This window comes from Ixodes scapularis, unplaced genomic scaffold, assembly GCF_016920785.2.
Source record: "Ixodes scapularis isolate PalLabHiFi unplaced genomic scaffold, ASM1692078v2 ptg001152l_1__unscaffolded, whole genome shotgun sequence".
NCBI lineage: Eukaryota > Metazoa > Arthropoda > Arachnida > Ixodida > Ixodidae > Ixodes > Ixodes scapularis.
This window is the reverse complement of record NW_024610105.1, coordinates 812252-828112: the sequence shown is the minus strand read 5'-3', so window position 1 is coordinate 828112 and position 15861 is coordinate 812252. Positions and strand designations below refer to the sequence as shown.

General features: G+C 44.8%; 1 protein-coding gene and 1 long non-coding RNA gene across 2 annotated transcripts; both read left to right on the top strand.

The window, feature by feature from the left end:
- The first annotated feature begins 917 nt into the window (after positions 1–917).
- Positions 918–2583, top strand: LOC115326765 (putative nuclease HARBI1). Its single transcript, XM_029987708.4, has one exon. It carries the CDS (start codon positions 918–920, stop codon positions 2040–2042), a length of 1125 nt encoding a protein of 374 aa, XP_029843568.2. The 3' UTR covers positions 2043–2583.
- A 9743-nt stretch (positions 2584–12326) lies between these two features.
- On the top strand, positions 12327–13860 carry LOC115316807. The gene is made up of 2 exons (XR_005715359.1): positions 12327–12364; positions 13700–13860. It is a non-coding gene; the product is annotated as an uncharacterized LOC115316807 (long non-coding RNA).
- The last annotated feature ends 2001 nt before the right edge of the window (positions 13861–15861 follow it).

The window sequence follows — 15861 nt, the reverse complement described above, 5'->3', positions numbered from 1 at the left end:
CGACCGCCATCTTCCAACAAAACGTCCATCGTTTACCACCGGTATCGTTACATACACCATACATGTCGAAAAAGAACATAAGCCGCGTTTACATGAATGCGACTAAGGGCCGGTTGCACCAACGCCGCTTAGCGCTAAGCGGAGCTTAGCCGGGAACTTAAGCTAAGTTTTGGTTTCGTTCGGTTGCACCAAACTCGCTTAGCGCTAAACCTAGCACTAAACTGCGCTTAACTTAAGCGCTCAACATTGGGCGCTTAGTTTTTGGTTGTTTCTTAATCCTGGATTTAAAACATGGCGGCTGGTTTGTGGCGGTCGACGCGGTGGACAAAAGTGGTCCTAAAGTGTGTTTTAGGCTGCAACTGTGTAACAATGACCAGAGAATGATCTTCAATTGTGCCAAGGATCCGAAATATAGCCACGATAAGTGCTTATTGACCCATATTTTTAAATACGCTGTCGACTAAAAATGAGCGTTAGCCCTAACCGGGCAAAGCGGGGATCGCGGAGACAAGTCACATAAGTGGGTTGTTTTTTTTGCACGACTCGTGTTTGATCTAATCAGCGTATGTACACGATCGAAAGTATTTAGTTTGGAAGATTACTGAAACGTGTGTCCAAGGTGTAAATATTTGTATTTTCATTCTTTGCCATGAAGCGGAATCGTCGCAATCGACGTTTTGATTAGCGGCAACGTCCGATTGCAATGATCAGCTGATTCTCGACGTCTGCTACTGGAACTTTTATTGTGGCAGACATCTCGCTTGAACAATAAACTATTTAAACATGTTTTAACGCTCTTGTGTATCGCATTAGTTATATATTTCCATATCATATTTTTATTTAATAAGATTTTCAACCTCACGATTTACATTTTAGCAGGTGCTTCTTCGAAGAATGAATGGTTACTGTACGACGACATGTTTGCCGATTCGACTTTTTTTGGAGGGGAAGATAGTGACCTGGAAGATTATCAAGATTCCATCGATGTTCGTTGGATCCAGGGCCGCTGCAGACCACGGCAGGTACGGCCGAGGGACGACCCTTTCTACCGGTACGATGACGTAGATTTTATCACGCGATTCCGACTCTCCAAAGATGCTACCATCCGGCTGCTGAGCCGAATCGAACACGCCATCGCCTTCGACGGCCTTCGCAACTGCCCACTGTCGCCCATCAACCAGCTCCTGGTCGCTCTTCGATTCTACGCGACGGGCACCTTCCAGGTAGTTTTGGGCGACCTGTGGGGTGTGCACAAGTCAACTGTGTGTCGAGTCGTCAAGCGGGTCACGCACGCCATTGCTGCGCTGGCAAGGGACTTCATCTCTTTTCCCACGACCGAGGCGGAACGCAGGACTGTTTCCGAAGGATTTTACAGCATGCAAGGATTTCCAGGCGTTGTTGGAGCAATCGACTGCACGCACGTCCCCATCCAGTCGCCTGGAGGTGACCATGCCGAACTGTATCGGAACCGGGCCGGATACTTTTCCATTAATGTGCAGACAGTGTCAGACCATCAACTCTGCATCCGCAACATTGTGGTCCGGTGGCCAGGCTCGGTGCATGACAGCACAATCTTTGGCAACAGTGCTTTAAAAGCACTGTTTGAGAGTGGACAGATGAATGAGAGCATTTTGCTAGGAGATGGAGGCTATGCCTGCTCCAGGTACCTCTTCACACCAGTTGCTGCTCCGAAGACGCCAGCTGAGAGAGCCTACAACCGGGCCCACATACCCACACGCAGTACTGTTGAAAGGCAGTATGGCGTGTGGAAGCGCCGCTTCCCCGCTCTGGAGTTTGGACTCCGCATCAAGCTGGAGACTGCACTGTCCAGCATCGTGGCCATGGCAGTGGTCCACAATCTGGCACTCCAGCTGGGTGAAGCCGAACCACCCGTAGACTTGAGGTTGGCAAGTCGTCGACGCGTCTTCTCAGATGTAGTAGTAGAGCATGTTCCTGAGCACCATGGCAGGACCAGTGCAAGATCGGCACTCATCGACCAGGTGTTTGCCAGGCGAGCCCGTGTAGCGAGGCGAAGGGAGTAAAACAGCACAAGGGGTGCTCTCTTTTGACAAGTTCCTGATGAAGGAAGACGCCATAGCAGGAGCTGGCTCAGCAGACGCCTTCCACTGTGTGGGAGCAGACAGAGTTCTCGTATGTACTCGACAGCACACAAAGTCATGTGTGAACATTTCTGTTTTGTTTACATGTTAAAGGGCAGTTGCCCAATTCTTGTTTCAGTTCTTTCTCTTGGTGCTGGAAGCGCCGCTTCTGCTACGCTGCAGCACCTTCCCACACCTTGGGTGAAAAAGAGAGCTGTACATGCAGCACTGATAATTAGCGTAGCTCAGTAACCATGTCGATGGTGCCAAGTCAAAAGCGCAATTTGGGAGAGCTGGTTCATGCCTATAAGACTCAGAATACAAAAGGCGTCAACGTGAAAAGCAGCAACGACAAGATACGGGGTCGTTTGTCACAAACTTTATGCAATGCACACTTTTCCAGGCGTCATCGAAGCGATTCACTACATCTCTATTTCGCTTGGTGTCCGAATCATCACAAGACTTATGTAGGATTCTTGTACACTTAAGGCATCTTCACATGTTGAAAATAAGTAATGTGCTCAATAATAATTCTATAAAAGAGATCCTTACAGATCTCCTGAGCAGTTTTTACAAATTCAGTCAATGAGTAGGTGTGTACACAGTGCCATAATATATACTTTCCCGCAGGACATATATAAGAATCTTCCGGGATAAGCATTGACATCACACAACGCACAATATACATAACATTCATCAACCTTTCCTTGATCTGAGGACTTGGATGTAAGCAAAAATTAGAAGCTGTTCATATCGCCCATTTTGTTAGTTCACTTCATTGGAATACAGAAATCCTTTCTGGCAAAACTAATGGCATGACTACATCACATTTACATTGCATGCTGTAGTTTTAGATGACTGTGCAATAACCACCTTATAATTGTCAAATATTGCAGAAATGAAAAGCTATTAATATTTTTTTTATTTTGTGAAGAGTACTTCGTTGCAATACAGGGGTGCCTTGTGGCAAAACTAATGCCATGTCTACTTCTACATAGAATCAGATCTGTTTATCCAGCCATTTAGTTTTTTTATAAAGTATTTGCACTCTAAAACAATGCTATCTTAATCTCCTACAAAGTACTCCCCTTAGCAGCTAACACACTTCCCTATTGAAAAATCCACCAGACCAGTTTGGTGTCTTCTAGTGTTTTCTGTTGTGAACATCAGACCGGCCTGGTGTGTTCTGGTGCGCACATCAAACCAGCCTAACATATTCTAGCGTGCCCACCAGAACACGTTAGGCTGGTTTGATGTGCCCATCACACCATCCTAGTGTGGCCTGATGTGCACATTAAAACAAACTAGGCTGGTCAGATATGCCCACCACAGCACACTAGAATGGCTTGATGTGCGCATTATGCCACACTAGGCCAGTCTAATGTGCACACCACGGGACACTAAACTGGACTGACATGCACTCTAGGGTGAATCTGGTGAGCACACATTACGGATATATGTCTGGTGTTGATTGAAAACATGTTTTCTTGTAAAATTAAATAAGATGTATAGAGCTCGAACATCACATTTGATTTTACAAGGTGCTTAATTGAAGGGGCGATGCAACGATTCAGTTTGAATAATATGTACTTTGTGCAAGCATGCTGACACAGTGTAACAAAAGTTTACCCGTACGCTCTAGCCTGACGCACAGAATAGAGGTTTGTCTCGTCAACAATCACCGTCAGCAGCTTGTCATCAATGAAAACGTGAAAATATTTCAGCGGGCTTTTCACATCATCAGAGGCCGTAAACACGGCCTCCGCAGGCTCCACTAAACACCGGTCTTCCTTTCGCCAGTCGAAAACTTGCGGCGGTGACTTTTGTTTCTTTCTTGACAGAACTGGAAAGGCGGGCGTTCCGCCTTCAGTTTCGTTATCGCTTGGAAGTTCTGTTGTTAGGCCCTTCGTTGGCAAGCTCTCCTCGCCACCGTCACTTACTTCACTATCACCAGATCCCACATCGGACACTGTTCCACTTTCCGGAATGAAAACCACACAGGGACGATCGCGACTTCGTGTCTGGTAGAAAGATCCGGATAGGATTTCCATCGGGCAGCAATAGAGTACGATACCTAAAAGAAAAGAGCACCACGTCATATTCTATCAGTAAACAGGTCAACATAGGGATGAACTAAACCACGCCAAACAGGAAGCTTTCTGCCGACAATTACAGCTGATTCCTCGTGCATAGGTATGTAAGATTCAGAGTGAACGCTCGCCCCTAAACTATCGCCCAGTCTATTTACCTGGCTAAACATTAATCGGCTTAAACTACCGAAACACTGCCAAATCTAAGCCCGGAAGGGAACACCACAGAAATCACAAAGCTACTATCCGACTACTCTCTTAAGCCTGCGTCACATGCAGCGACTGTGGGGAAAAAAAAATCGGTGCGACGGCTGACGCAGCGATTGCGATCGCAATGTTTGGTTTCACATGCTTCAACAACCGCGCGATTTCTGTCTGAGCGGCCGGCGCTTCGGACACGGACGCGACGCTTTGACTTTATCTAAAATACGACGAAAACGTCTTAATAAGCACAAAAGTTTTAGGAATGCAAAATGTAACTAGAAATTTCTAATAATTAGGCATTAAACCAGAAGCTTTTATGTGCCTACGTTTATTTTCTTCTCGCGGATGAAAGCTGGCTAATGAACGGCTGGTTGACAAGAAAGCGATCGCACTGACTCTGCGGCAAAATACCAACTCGGTGGAAAGCAGTCGCAGAGCCGCTGCGACAGTGCGACTGCGACTTTAATCGCACATTTTACTGGAAATCGCACTGATTTCGGGCGAGAATCGCAACATGTGAAACAGCTTTTACACGATACGCATATCTACTATGTACTTTTTCCCCCGACTTTCATACGTTTCAAGGTGCAATACGTCTGCGCTATCGAATCTAGAACTTCTAAAAATGCAAAATTAACATATTTCAGAGCAAAGTACTGCTTACCTTTGCAACAGCAGGCCGAAATGCATAGCACGGCGTGGACGATATGGGACGATACTAACGATACGCGTCCTGGCTGCCGCCATGCACATCGGAGCCGACAGAGAATCTGGAAAACCCCTGGCGGCAAAAATTTGAGACCGCGAAAACGAAACCAGTAAAATGTATCTCCTAACATGCGTTAACTTGCTTGCTTATTGCTTTGGGTTCCAAAAACTATCATCATATTCATTGTATCCTGGAAGAGAGTTAAAAGAATGAAAAAATATTTGTGTCGCTATAAGTGGTGGGAATCGTCGGCGGGGTCTGTGTACACTGGGCAGTTTGGCCCGCCAGCCCGCCAGCACCGCGAGCTCATCGTAGAAGAATCAAGTTCAGCAAGTCACGAGGAAGGTAAGGATCTTTGTTTCTTTTTGTGTTTGCTGCATTGCACATCGGGAATTTCGCAATATTAGATCTGCTGAGACGTTTGTAGCTTGATCTCCAGTGAGCGATACGAGCCTGAATGTATAGATTTACAGAAAAGTTTCTGGCGGCTATCAGTTCGAAAGTCTTCGTTTTACCCAGCGTAGCCAGCCGGCAAGCATATTGAGTTGTCATTCGGACACCTCTTTGAGTTGTTTTCACCACTTGTAGGATCGCTCTATAATAATCGCCGCCCGATCGGTATGTGTTTCAGTCGTCTCCCAGGGAAGGACACAACACAGCGAGAAGACGGCTAATCGTTTTACTGCACTTCCCAGTTGTCCGTCTTCGAGAGCTGGCAGTCCGGACCCGCAGACCCTGGTTGTCTCCCATCGTTCAGAGATCGCAGTCGGCGTCCTTGTCCAGGCCTGCGGACCGTCCTTCCCACGCCAGCGCCGCGTAGGCTAGCTGTTCCGGGCTATCACAGCCCGAGTCTTGCTGCGGAACCAGTCTGGGATCGTCGCGGCCTAGGCCGGTTTGGCCAGGGCTCGCCGTTTCCGCCGATCCTGATCCGAACCTTGCTGGTGGAACACTCCGGGGATCGCCATGGGCCAGATCAACCAGAACGGCTCCATTGTTCCTGCCCGGCCCCAGCATGGTGCAGCACGCTCCTCCTGTTTCCTCGCGCTCGCCCCCGGCTAGAATAAAAGGTGGGTGATTGGAACTAGAGCACCATATAGCTCCTTCGGAGCAGAGTACCGCAGAGCCGTATATTGGGAGAGTTTGGCCCGTAGGTGTGGCGACGAAGGCGCCGGAGAGGAGAAAAGTAAATGAAAGGGAGGAGAGCGCCGTAGGAGCGAGAGATAAAGAAGGGAGCAGAGAGAAGACGACCACCATTTTTTAGCAACGCTGTCGGAGGCTGGTCGGATAAGAGCACTGCTGAGGCTACGCATCGTCTGCTACGGGCCGAATTCTTTTTCACCTGCATAAAAGTTTGGGGCCATGCGCCGAAAAATCTTCATTTGTTAGCTTTTTAACCCACCGAGGAATAACAGAATGTAATTTTCTTGCCAGAGCCAGTGATATAAAAGGCAATAATCGAGATTTAGATGCTGATTCCATGCATTCCGCCTGGAGAATGATAGAAGATGGCGGCCCTTTCCACTCAGCTGCAAGCAGCCGAAAGTTCGCGCTCATGCCTCTCACTCTGCGTCGCGTGCTGATTGGTTCGCTCAGGAGGAGAGTGTTACGGTGGCGAGATCATAGACTGACCAAACTCTCCCCATATACGGCTCTGGAGTACCGCAATCTAGAACGCCATCTCTCGGCGGCTAGTGGCGAACTCCTGGAGGTTCCAACCCCGGTCAGAAATGCATGGAAAACGTGGGAAAATCGCTGTTTCTTCATTGTTGTGGGGATGTACGGAACGACAATAGTTTTTGACATAATAATGGAACATTTTACAACAATTTGCGCTAAGTTCTGTGCCTCGTAAGGACATAAGTTTTTTTAAAAAATGCCTAAGCGGCATCATGCAGCAGACGACGCGGCGATGTCACACCAATCACGTGACCCGCTCCAGCCAACCCCAAAAAAACCATCTCCGCTGTGCAAAACAATCATCTGCTTCAAACGCCATTGCCTTGGAAATTGCCTTCTCACAATTTTCACATGCATCCAATATTATTAAAATTTTGATAAAGTGTTTCGTGCTTTAGCAACTTTACGACAGACTAGTTTCAAAAAGTGTGGACTTGCCGTTTATTTTTTATCAGCCGTGTTGAGTCGATCTCCATGTATTCTCCGATAGGGCGGGCCGCCTCCTGGAACCCTGAGTTCCACGTGACTCGCGCTGAGCTGCTCAGTCGGCCATCTTGTCGGCGAAGCACGCGGATCAAAGGATTGCGCTACTCTGCTCCGTAGGAGCTATATAGTGCTCTAATTGGAACTAGAGACGTCTCGAACCTCCTTCGGTTCGACTTCGAAAGGTTTTGATATTTTCAAACTGATCTGAGGTCCAAATTGAAAGTTTTCAATATTTTCGACCGTACCGATGTGCAAATTCGAAAAGTTTTTAACTTTCGAACACGTGAACACCGAAAACCGGTTTCTAAAAGTTACGGTTCGATTATTTCGAATATTTTTTTACTTGAGATCGAGTAATTCAAAGTTTTTGAACTTTCCTAACTAATAAATCGAGAGATTCAATAATTTTAAATTTCTTGGGATCTGAAGTTCGAAAAATTAGAAGATTTCGAATTTCTTTGAATCAGAAGTTAGAAGATTTCGAATTTCTTTGGATCTGATATTCGAAAAATTTCAACGTTTAAAATTTTTATAGACAAAGTTGGAAAAATTCTAAGATTTCGAATTTCTTTCTGCATAAAGTTAGAAGGTTTCGATTCTCCAAGTGCGCAAAGTTCGAAGTCCGGTTTTCATGTTCCTCTACAATTTCAGTTTCAAATAGCATTTTCACGCCTCACTGGTTTTCACAAAATCAGGTTTAAAAAAGTTAGGTGTGACATTTAGAATGCAGAAGTTGGTCAGGCAATTAAATGAGATGACGAGTGTCCCGGATGTGCTGGAATATTTGCCAGTGCATAGTGATGTCTGGCCATGTAGCTGTAATTGCGCCCTCCAGCCCGGGAGAATCTTTAACGTGCATCACGCAGCAGTGATCACATGAACGCACTCGTACGATACTCCTTCAGTTCGAAACGGCCAGGGGCGGGCAAAAAGTTGAGGCTCAGAAAAACCTTGAAGCGATCTGGCAAGCTACCTCCCCATCCCCTGATTTTCCGGACTGTTAAAGAAAACAATACGGGGAAAGAGGCGTGGTTGAGCTTAATCTTTATTTTAATCTGAAATTATATATGCATATGTATAGCTACTGTCGCTCTTCACTTCATAAAAGATTGCGTAGATGATCATTGTTGGAAACTCGTTGGAAGGCACTACTCGTCACATACTTAGTGGTTCGGAAGTTAAAAGCTATGTCTTTTTGACCTACATAACTGTGCCACTGGTAAAAAAAAAAAAAATTCTTAGTTCAACAAGTTCGAAAATTCAAAATCTCTCGAGCCGCCTGATTCTGTCACCGAACCTTCAGTTCGAAAAAAGTTTGCGGCATCCCTGATTGGAACCAAACTGCATGCGTGAGACGAGTATGCGCTTTGCAATGGCTGTAATGTGGTACGCAAGCCTGGTGTAAAAAGGTGACAGGCAACAAAGTGTGCATATGAGATGGATATTTATGCTTCGCATAATCTTTTTCTAAAGAAAATCTTGTGCATCCTGTTTTGTGAAGGCCTCACATTTGTTACCAGACTCAGCATTAAATTTGGTTGCCAAAACAAACAAATGTGCTGCGAAAATCCACTATTTGAGAACTCACAGGTTTGGAAGGTTTTGGTTGTGACTGCGCGTGTGCCGAACGGCTATAGACACATACAATTACGAGTGCCGGAACGGGCCAACGGGCCTCTCTCATCTTGAAGGCCTCATCGCCTGATTCTAGTCGGCACAGCAAAGCAACAATCGGCCCGATTGTTTCTACCGTATTTCCTGTGTGGCTGTCTAAGTGACTTGTAAAACAACTGGTATAAATTTGTTATTTTGCCGAGTAGTCTGCAAAACGAGTTCGTCGAACCACTTTCCAAGCCTGCACATCTATTTTCGTTCACTTCAACAATTATTGTAGAATTCACTTGCTTGATGCGTCGCACTGCAGTAATCCATTTCTGTTGCAGTGTCGCTTCCCAAGATCTCGAAGGGAACCGTTGTAGTTTGACGCTTGAGTCACCTTCGTGACTTTGGCAGTCTTTCACGCAGCAGTAGCGACGTTTATTCTTTGGGGGAACTCTAGGAGTAGGCGAGATGTCACAGGAGCTCGGTGAGGTCATAGAGACGTGAAGCCGGGACTTACTTTTAAGAGAAACTGTGCCCAAAAAGGCTCACGCCAATCCGAAATGCCACATTCACACATGGTTTCTTAAATGCGCCCACCCGCAGCCCCCTGATCTTGGCCGTCCTGGCCCACCCAGTGTCTTATTTTGCAGCCGCTAGATGGCGCAACGTGTGGTGCCAAACTGCATTGCCGGTTAATATTTCAGTAACTTTACTTTCGATGAGGGGAGGGAGTGAAGTGGAGAGATTCATATTATCAAGATTCTGCTGCGTTTGCCTGCCCCCCTCGCGTACACACACACACACAGTGTCGTTGCCCAAAGCGCCTCTGACTGTATGTTGCAAAACCTAATTTGTTTTGATCTGTATAAAAGAAGAAAATAATTTACTGACAGAGTGACAGTGCTGGTGGGCCTGAATCTAAATATGTACTTGCAGGACGACTTCATTTCATGACTTCTTTATGCAGCATAGCACGACACAGTCATTGCTTACGAGTAGTTGCAACGACAAGAGTTGATCAGGTTGCCAGTATCGCATGTGAATGAATACTATCTTAAAGGCGTGATTTCAAAAGGTAGTCTTCATTTATTTAGTGCATAAAGTAGCCTGGCTGTGGCAACATCATAAGCTTAGCATACCACTTTTATAGTAGTGGCCACAGCACCCTCATGTCACCTCCCTAAAAGAACCGTAAGGAAGAGCGGGCACTACCTCCACAATTTTGCGTCCTCACAAATCATAAAACAAGTGAAAGTGATTGGCTGATGGTGTGAAAACCAGCCAATCGCTTTCATTTGTTTTATGATGCATTACTGAAATCTCACCTTATTAGTAACTGTAGCCTACATTTTGTTTGGGCATATGCATGCTTCCTTCAATTACTACAACAAAGACATGGGGTTGAATGATTTGACTACCTAACATAGCTCCTTATCATGGGGCTAGATTGATGCTGTGAAGGAATATTGTGCTTTATTTATACTGCATTGCCCGTCATTTGGGATTACGTGGTGTGGCAAACGTTTTCTTTATTAAAGCTACAGTTTGTCCTAAATGTGTAAGGAAATCAGGATCTTGATGTTACTCGTCTCTCTAACCTTCAATTTGCTCTCCTCGGTGCTGCTGTGGCTGCGCCACCTGGTGAGGCTGTGGCCTTTTCTTGGCCACCTCTCTTTGCTGTCCGGGATGCTGAGGTATGTGTCTGGGCCTACAAGGCACTTTGTTTATTGTTTCCACTCCATTGGTTTATTCTGGAGAACAGACTAATGGCACAAAAGACATGGACACAAACAGGCAGGCACACAAAGAGACAGGTACCTGGCTTAGAGTTGGACTAAAGACGTTTCTGGGATTGTCTGTTCTTGGTGATAACTCATTCGGCGGGCTATAAGGATCCTAAATATTGAAAAATTATGCTCGTTCGATGCCTATTTTCCTATTAAAAATAGAAAAAAGAAATAAAAGAAGATAGTTCATGTCCTGCCATAGGACGAGAAGGTGCACTATCTTCGAAAAAGTGTACATGCGGGTGAGAGTGACATCAGTGCTATCTGACAGCCGTGTCCCACAAATTACAGTTTAGCAGTGCCAATAATACCTATCCAGGGGTTAGTAAGCTAGTCCGCATCGCTAGTATAGACTAGCAAAGAAGGCAGAGGTGAGACATTTTGATGCCTATTTCTGAACACAGAAAGCGAAGGTAGTGAGCTATGGTGATGGCACACTCATTCATGTTTTTTCTTTCATGTCTTGTCATGGATTGGAGCCCAAAGGTGTTTCTTTCGCATCGCTTGGCTGCCCGAGACTGCACATATTAGTACAAAACATAGGAGTGCACAGCGGTATACTTCCTTTGTACTTTGCGATGCTGCACTTAAAAATTGTCAAATGGTTCATTAAAGGGTACCTAAAATATTATATATGTGAAAAGCTTTTATGAAACAATTTTTTTATATCACTATTAGTATTTTACAGCAATAATGGACCTCCTTTCCAAAGCTGAAATTCCTTCTCTTAAAGCGGCTCTCGGGAGATTTCTAAGGTGGCCTATTTATGGCTGTAACACATTCTATGTGCTCTAAGCATCCCAAAAATTTAAAGTTAAATTATGTGCAGCTTATTCCACTAATAAAAATCTGATAAAAGATAGTGAATCTGAGACGTACAAATGGCACCACTGAACCTGGCCGAATGTAAGCGAGCAACAAACGGGGCTCATCACACAATCACAAAGTTATGGCTTCACGTGATGACAAGCAGCCGACTAGTCCTGCTCGTCTGCACAGGAAGTCCTCGCTTGCAATTAAGTGACGAGTGTCTTTCGCCGTTCCACCCCATTGGCCTTGATTCAATTCAACCATATTCGCTATCTTTGATCACATTTTTTAATAGTGAAATAAGCTGCACATGATTGTGAGTTTTGGATTTATGGGATGCTTAGAGCACATAGGTTGAGTTAGGAACATAAATAGGCAATCGTGGAATACTAGGAAATGCCCCTTTCATTTATTTCATTTTTTTTATTTATATATATTGTGAGGGTGTTTATGAGAGACATATTTGATAGTGCAATGTGGGAAGACCAGAGGCGACCAATAGCGAAACAGCCAAATCGCTCTCAGCTCGCGTGGCGAAAACATGCAGTGCGCGCCCCTATTTCCCAAAGATGTGCGTCGTTGTCTTCGTAATAATATGTACAATACAGCATTTCAGTGAAACAAAGCAGGAACATGATTGCAGACAAAAGTGGACAGCCCCATTTGTGTTGCCTGTATTTCTTCACTTTTTGTGCATTTGCTTGACAATGTGACTCTCTGCAGACTCATCTTGGACCTGGCATCAAAATGCGAGAGGCAGCATTTACACACGCCATGGAAAAGGCTGCCACTCCTGGCCGCTTTCTCAGAATGGTCAGCCGACCACTATGGGAGCCTGCGGAGCTCTTGGACAGGAGAATGTCAGGGCAAGCCTGCAGGCGTCTCCTCTAGGAGGGTGTGGTAGGAAAGAAGCCCCTAACACAAGAAAAAATTAAAGGGAAGCTACGGAGCTTCTTGGAAAAAATGAGTTAGAAGTGAATTCTAGTGTATTTTTACCCCGTGAACCCGAATACCCAAACCATTTGCTGCGTAAGTATTGTTAAACGCGAGAAAAACGCGAAAGACAGTCGCTGTCCGTGACGTCATCGACGGCTCTTTTGGCTGCCCAAGGCTAGGGGGGCGGGGCTTCAGCCCTATTTTGAAATTGCTCTTGTGGCTCTCCGGCGCGTCGCATTGAAATATAATTTTGATATCTGTTATTCTCAAGGCCAAATGAACGCAATTCAAGCGTTTTTTCTCAAATGTAGAAGTGCCCCATCTTCCCTTTAAAGCTCTAACTGGTGGGTATTTCTGATCAACCTGGAAGGGCACAGAATCTGTTGTGGCTGTGCTGTGCTTAGCTCTGCACATAATGTGTGTATAGTGTGAGTTATAATTTACTACGATTTGAGATATTTTTATGGACCTATTGTTGGTTTTGCCTTGTGCAGCACACATGTACAGTCAGAGGCACTATGAGGTTAGACAAGGTGAATGTGGGCAGACCAGGAGAAATGCCGCATGGGGTACAGCGCTTTCTTTGCACACTGGGAGCGAGGCCACAATGTTCGATCTACAGTCAAACCCAATATTATCGAACCCGGTTAATTCATACTAATTGTAAATGGACTGGTAGCTGCAATAAAAATGCATAGCGAAAAATGCAATTGCATTGAACGAAAATTGCAGCGTCTCCCCATACATCAATCTCCCAAGAGCGCTGTTTAGCTCTGCAAGCTGATTTTCCCCCAGCGAGAGAGTTTTTGTTGGGGGAAAGCCAGCTTGCAGAGTAAGGTGGCTTTTTTTTATTTTGGGCTGTTGCGTCGACCGCCCAGAAGATAAAAAAAAAAAATATCTCGCGGGGGGAGAGGGTGAGCCGGTAGACGAAGAAGCGGCCACTAAATAGCTGCGGTGAGCGTTCCTCATGACGTACAGATGCCCCTTCGAGAGTAAACTACTTTTCTAAATGTGACGTGCTTGTTCGTTGTCAAAATCATTAAAACTTTTATAGTGAATTGCCCGCTATATCGAAATGGTAGACGGTTTATTGAGAGTTCGATATAGTCGGGTTTGACTGTATTATGTTGCCCACAGGAATGGGAAAGCAGATTGAATGCGGGAGGGCAGGCAGAGTGATAAATTGACTGATTATCAGGCTGGACACGACAGAACTTCCTTGTTTACTGTTGTAATTTTATTACTTTAAGGTTTTTTTTTTATGAATAACTGCTCGTGTATTTTTTTTACGCACTGTAGGTTTCATCATGCGATACCAACATGCCCAAGCCATCATCTTAGCCATCCAGATGTGCTGGCAAAAACGGCATGGAAGAAAAGAGCCATGGACAGCCCTGTCTGCAAGGGAATGTGTGCGAGTGGTGCGTGTTGGGAAAAAAAATAAAATAGTAAGTTTCATTGTCTTTGTAGTTTTATTTCATGGCAGAATGAACACCTAAACCTTCGAAAAATTGGTATTCTTTTTGCACAATTTGCTAGCCGTTGTCATCAGCAGTCCTTTCTGCATCTAAGTTATATTGTGTATGCATGACGAGGTCACCCCAAAGACACTAGATTGGCAGGGTCACATCAGAACACACTTGACAGGGTCACATAAAGACATCAGAACACACCGAGACCCGTGTCTGAATTTCTGCTCTGCCTCGTCGTGTTGTCTCTTATCTCAATAAAGTCTAAAAAATTTTGCGTTGCGATTTCAGCTTTCGCAAAAGCCAGAAGTAATAGGGTGCCATGTCTGGACTGTAGGGGAGCTGGTATACCTGGGTAAAACCCCGTACGAGACGTGACGAAATGGCAGATGTATTGTTGTGATGAAGCTGGCAATCACCTATTGCGCGCAACTCCTGCCGTTTTATTCCTATGGCATCTCAGGCGGCGAAAAACTTCCATGTAGTGTACTCTTTATTTATTGTCTGGCCTGAAGGACCATACTCATAATGGACCTAACGTTTATAATCAAAAGGGGTTGTCAACAGTATGTTCGCGTGGCTCCGACTTTTCTGTGCTCTCTTAGAATCTGGAGACCTGGGTGACTTCTATTGGCTTGAGTAAGCTTTTGTTTAGGGTCACAGTTCTTAATCCATTACTCATCTCAAGTTATAACTACGGCTAGGCCGTTGATCGATTAACCTCATGCTTTCATCTTGGTTAATTTTTCAAACAGTTAATCGGTAAAATTCTGATGAATCAAAAGAAAGTAAAAATTAAATGTTCCCACCACGCAGACGTGGACGAGTACACCTGTATAAACGGCAAACTTTAGGGAAAAAGTTTAACCTAATGTAAACTCTATGGGTGATATTTGTAACTCAAGACGGATGCAGGAGGTTTCAAGCGTGCCGGCCACTTCAATGCCATGCGAGTGTCCGTTTAGCGCACCATAGACTATTGTGAATAATCAGAGGAAATCACTCTATTACCAGAGAGTATGACCGAACCTCTTGGCCTCATACAGTAAGAATCTGAGTGCGTGTGTCCTTCAACTGTTCTCAACTACACCAAGGTTGGTTCATAATCAAAAATCTCTTTGCATCGTTTATCACAAATTCAGCAGCAAAAAAAAGATTGATTTTTTAGAGCATTCTGCATGAAAATGAACGAGACCGATTAATCAATAAAAGGCGGCGATTAATCTGGTTAAAATATTTAATCGACGCCCATCTTTATTTATAACTTTCTTTAGGATCTGGATTGTTGTTGGTTTAAATCAAGTTCTATGCAACTTCAGCACGAAAAACATTCTGCTTTTGTGACATAAATTAGGGTGAGGAAGAAAAATCTTTATAAAATAACATGCCTCTATAGGTACCACCTGGAAAGGCACCACCGATTGAATGCCTATTTTGAAATAAAAAAATAGGATGGCAATCCACCAATCCTGTGACAGAAACTGCACAATGAATTTTTTTTCACCTCGCGTTTTATGCTTAAATCCTCCATCCTAACTTCTGAAAGTGTTGTCTGTGGAATTGCCACGTCTCCTAATTCTCTCACTGTCATCCGGCAGTTATTGTTGATAGTAGCTCACGTGCACTTTAAGTTGCCAGGTATTCTGGCTATGAAGGGCCTTGTGGAGCATGCATCCCTGTCAATGGCATGCCGACCATCTCCGGAGTGCTCAATGAATTGTACCTGAAAGTGTCCGGTGATGAATATTGAAGTATAAAAGTCTTTAATATCTGATCGACTCGCTAAGTCATAGTAAATCTGATGATCAGACAGTGCCTCACCTCAATCAATGGCATCTTGCTGCCGACTGAGTGGCAGAAAGGTAAAGTGATTGTTCACACATGTGCGGAAGGGTCCCGACTGTTGGCCAATTGACGTTGGAGCCGCGCCCCGGGTTAGCAAGACAATAAAAATCACTGAATACTTTAAGAACAAACTTTATAAGCTCTACT

Bases quoted from the DNA above. Each gene is read 5' to 3' on its own strand.
- LOC115326765 (XM_029987708.4), top strand. From the start codon at position 918: ATGTTTGCCGATTCGACTTTTTTTGGAGGGGAAGATAGTGACCTGGAA.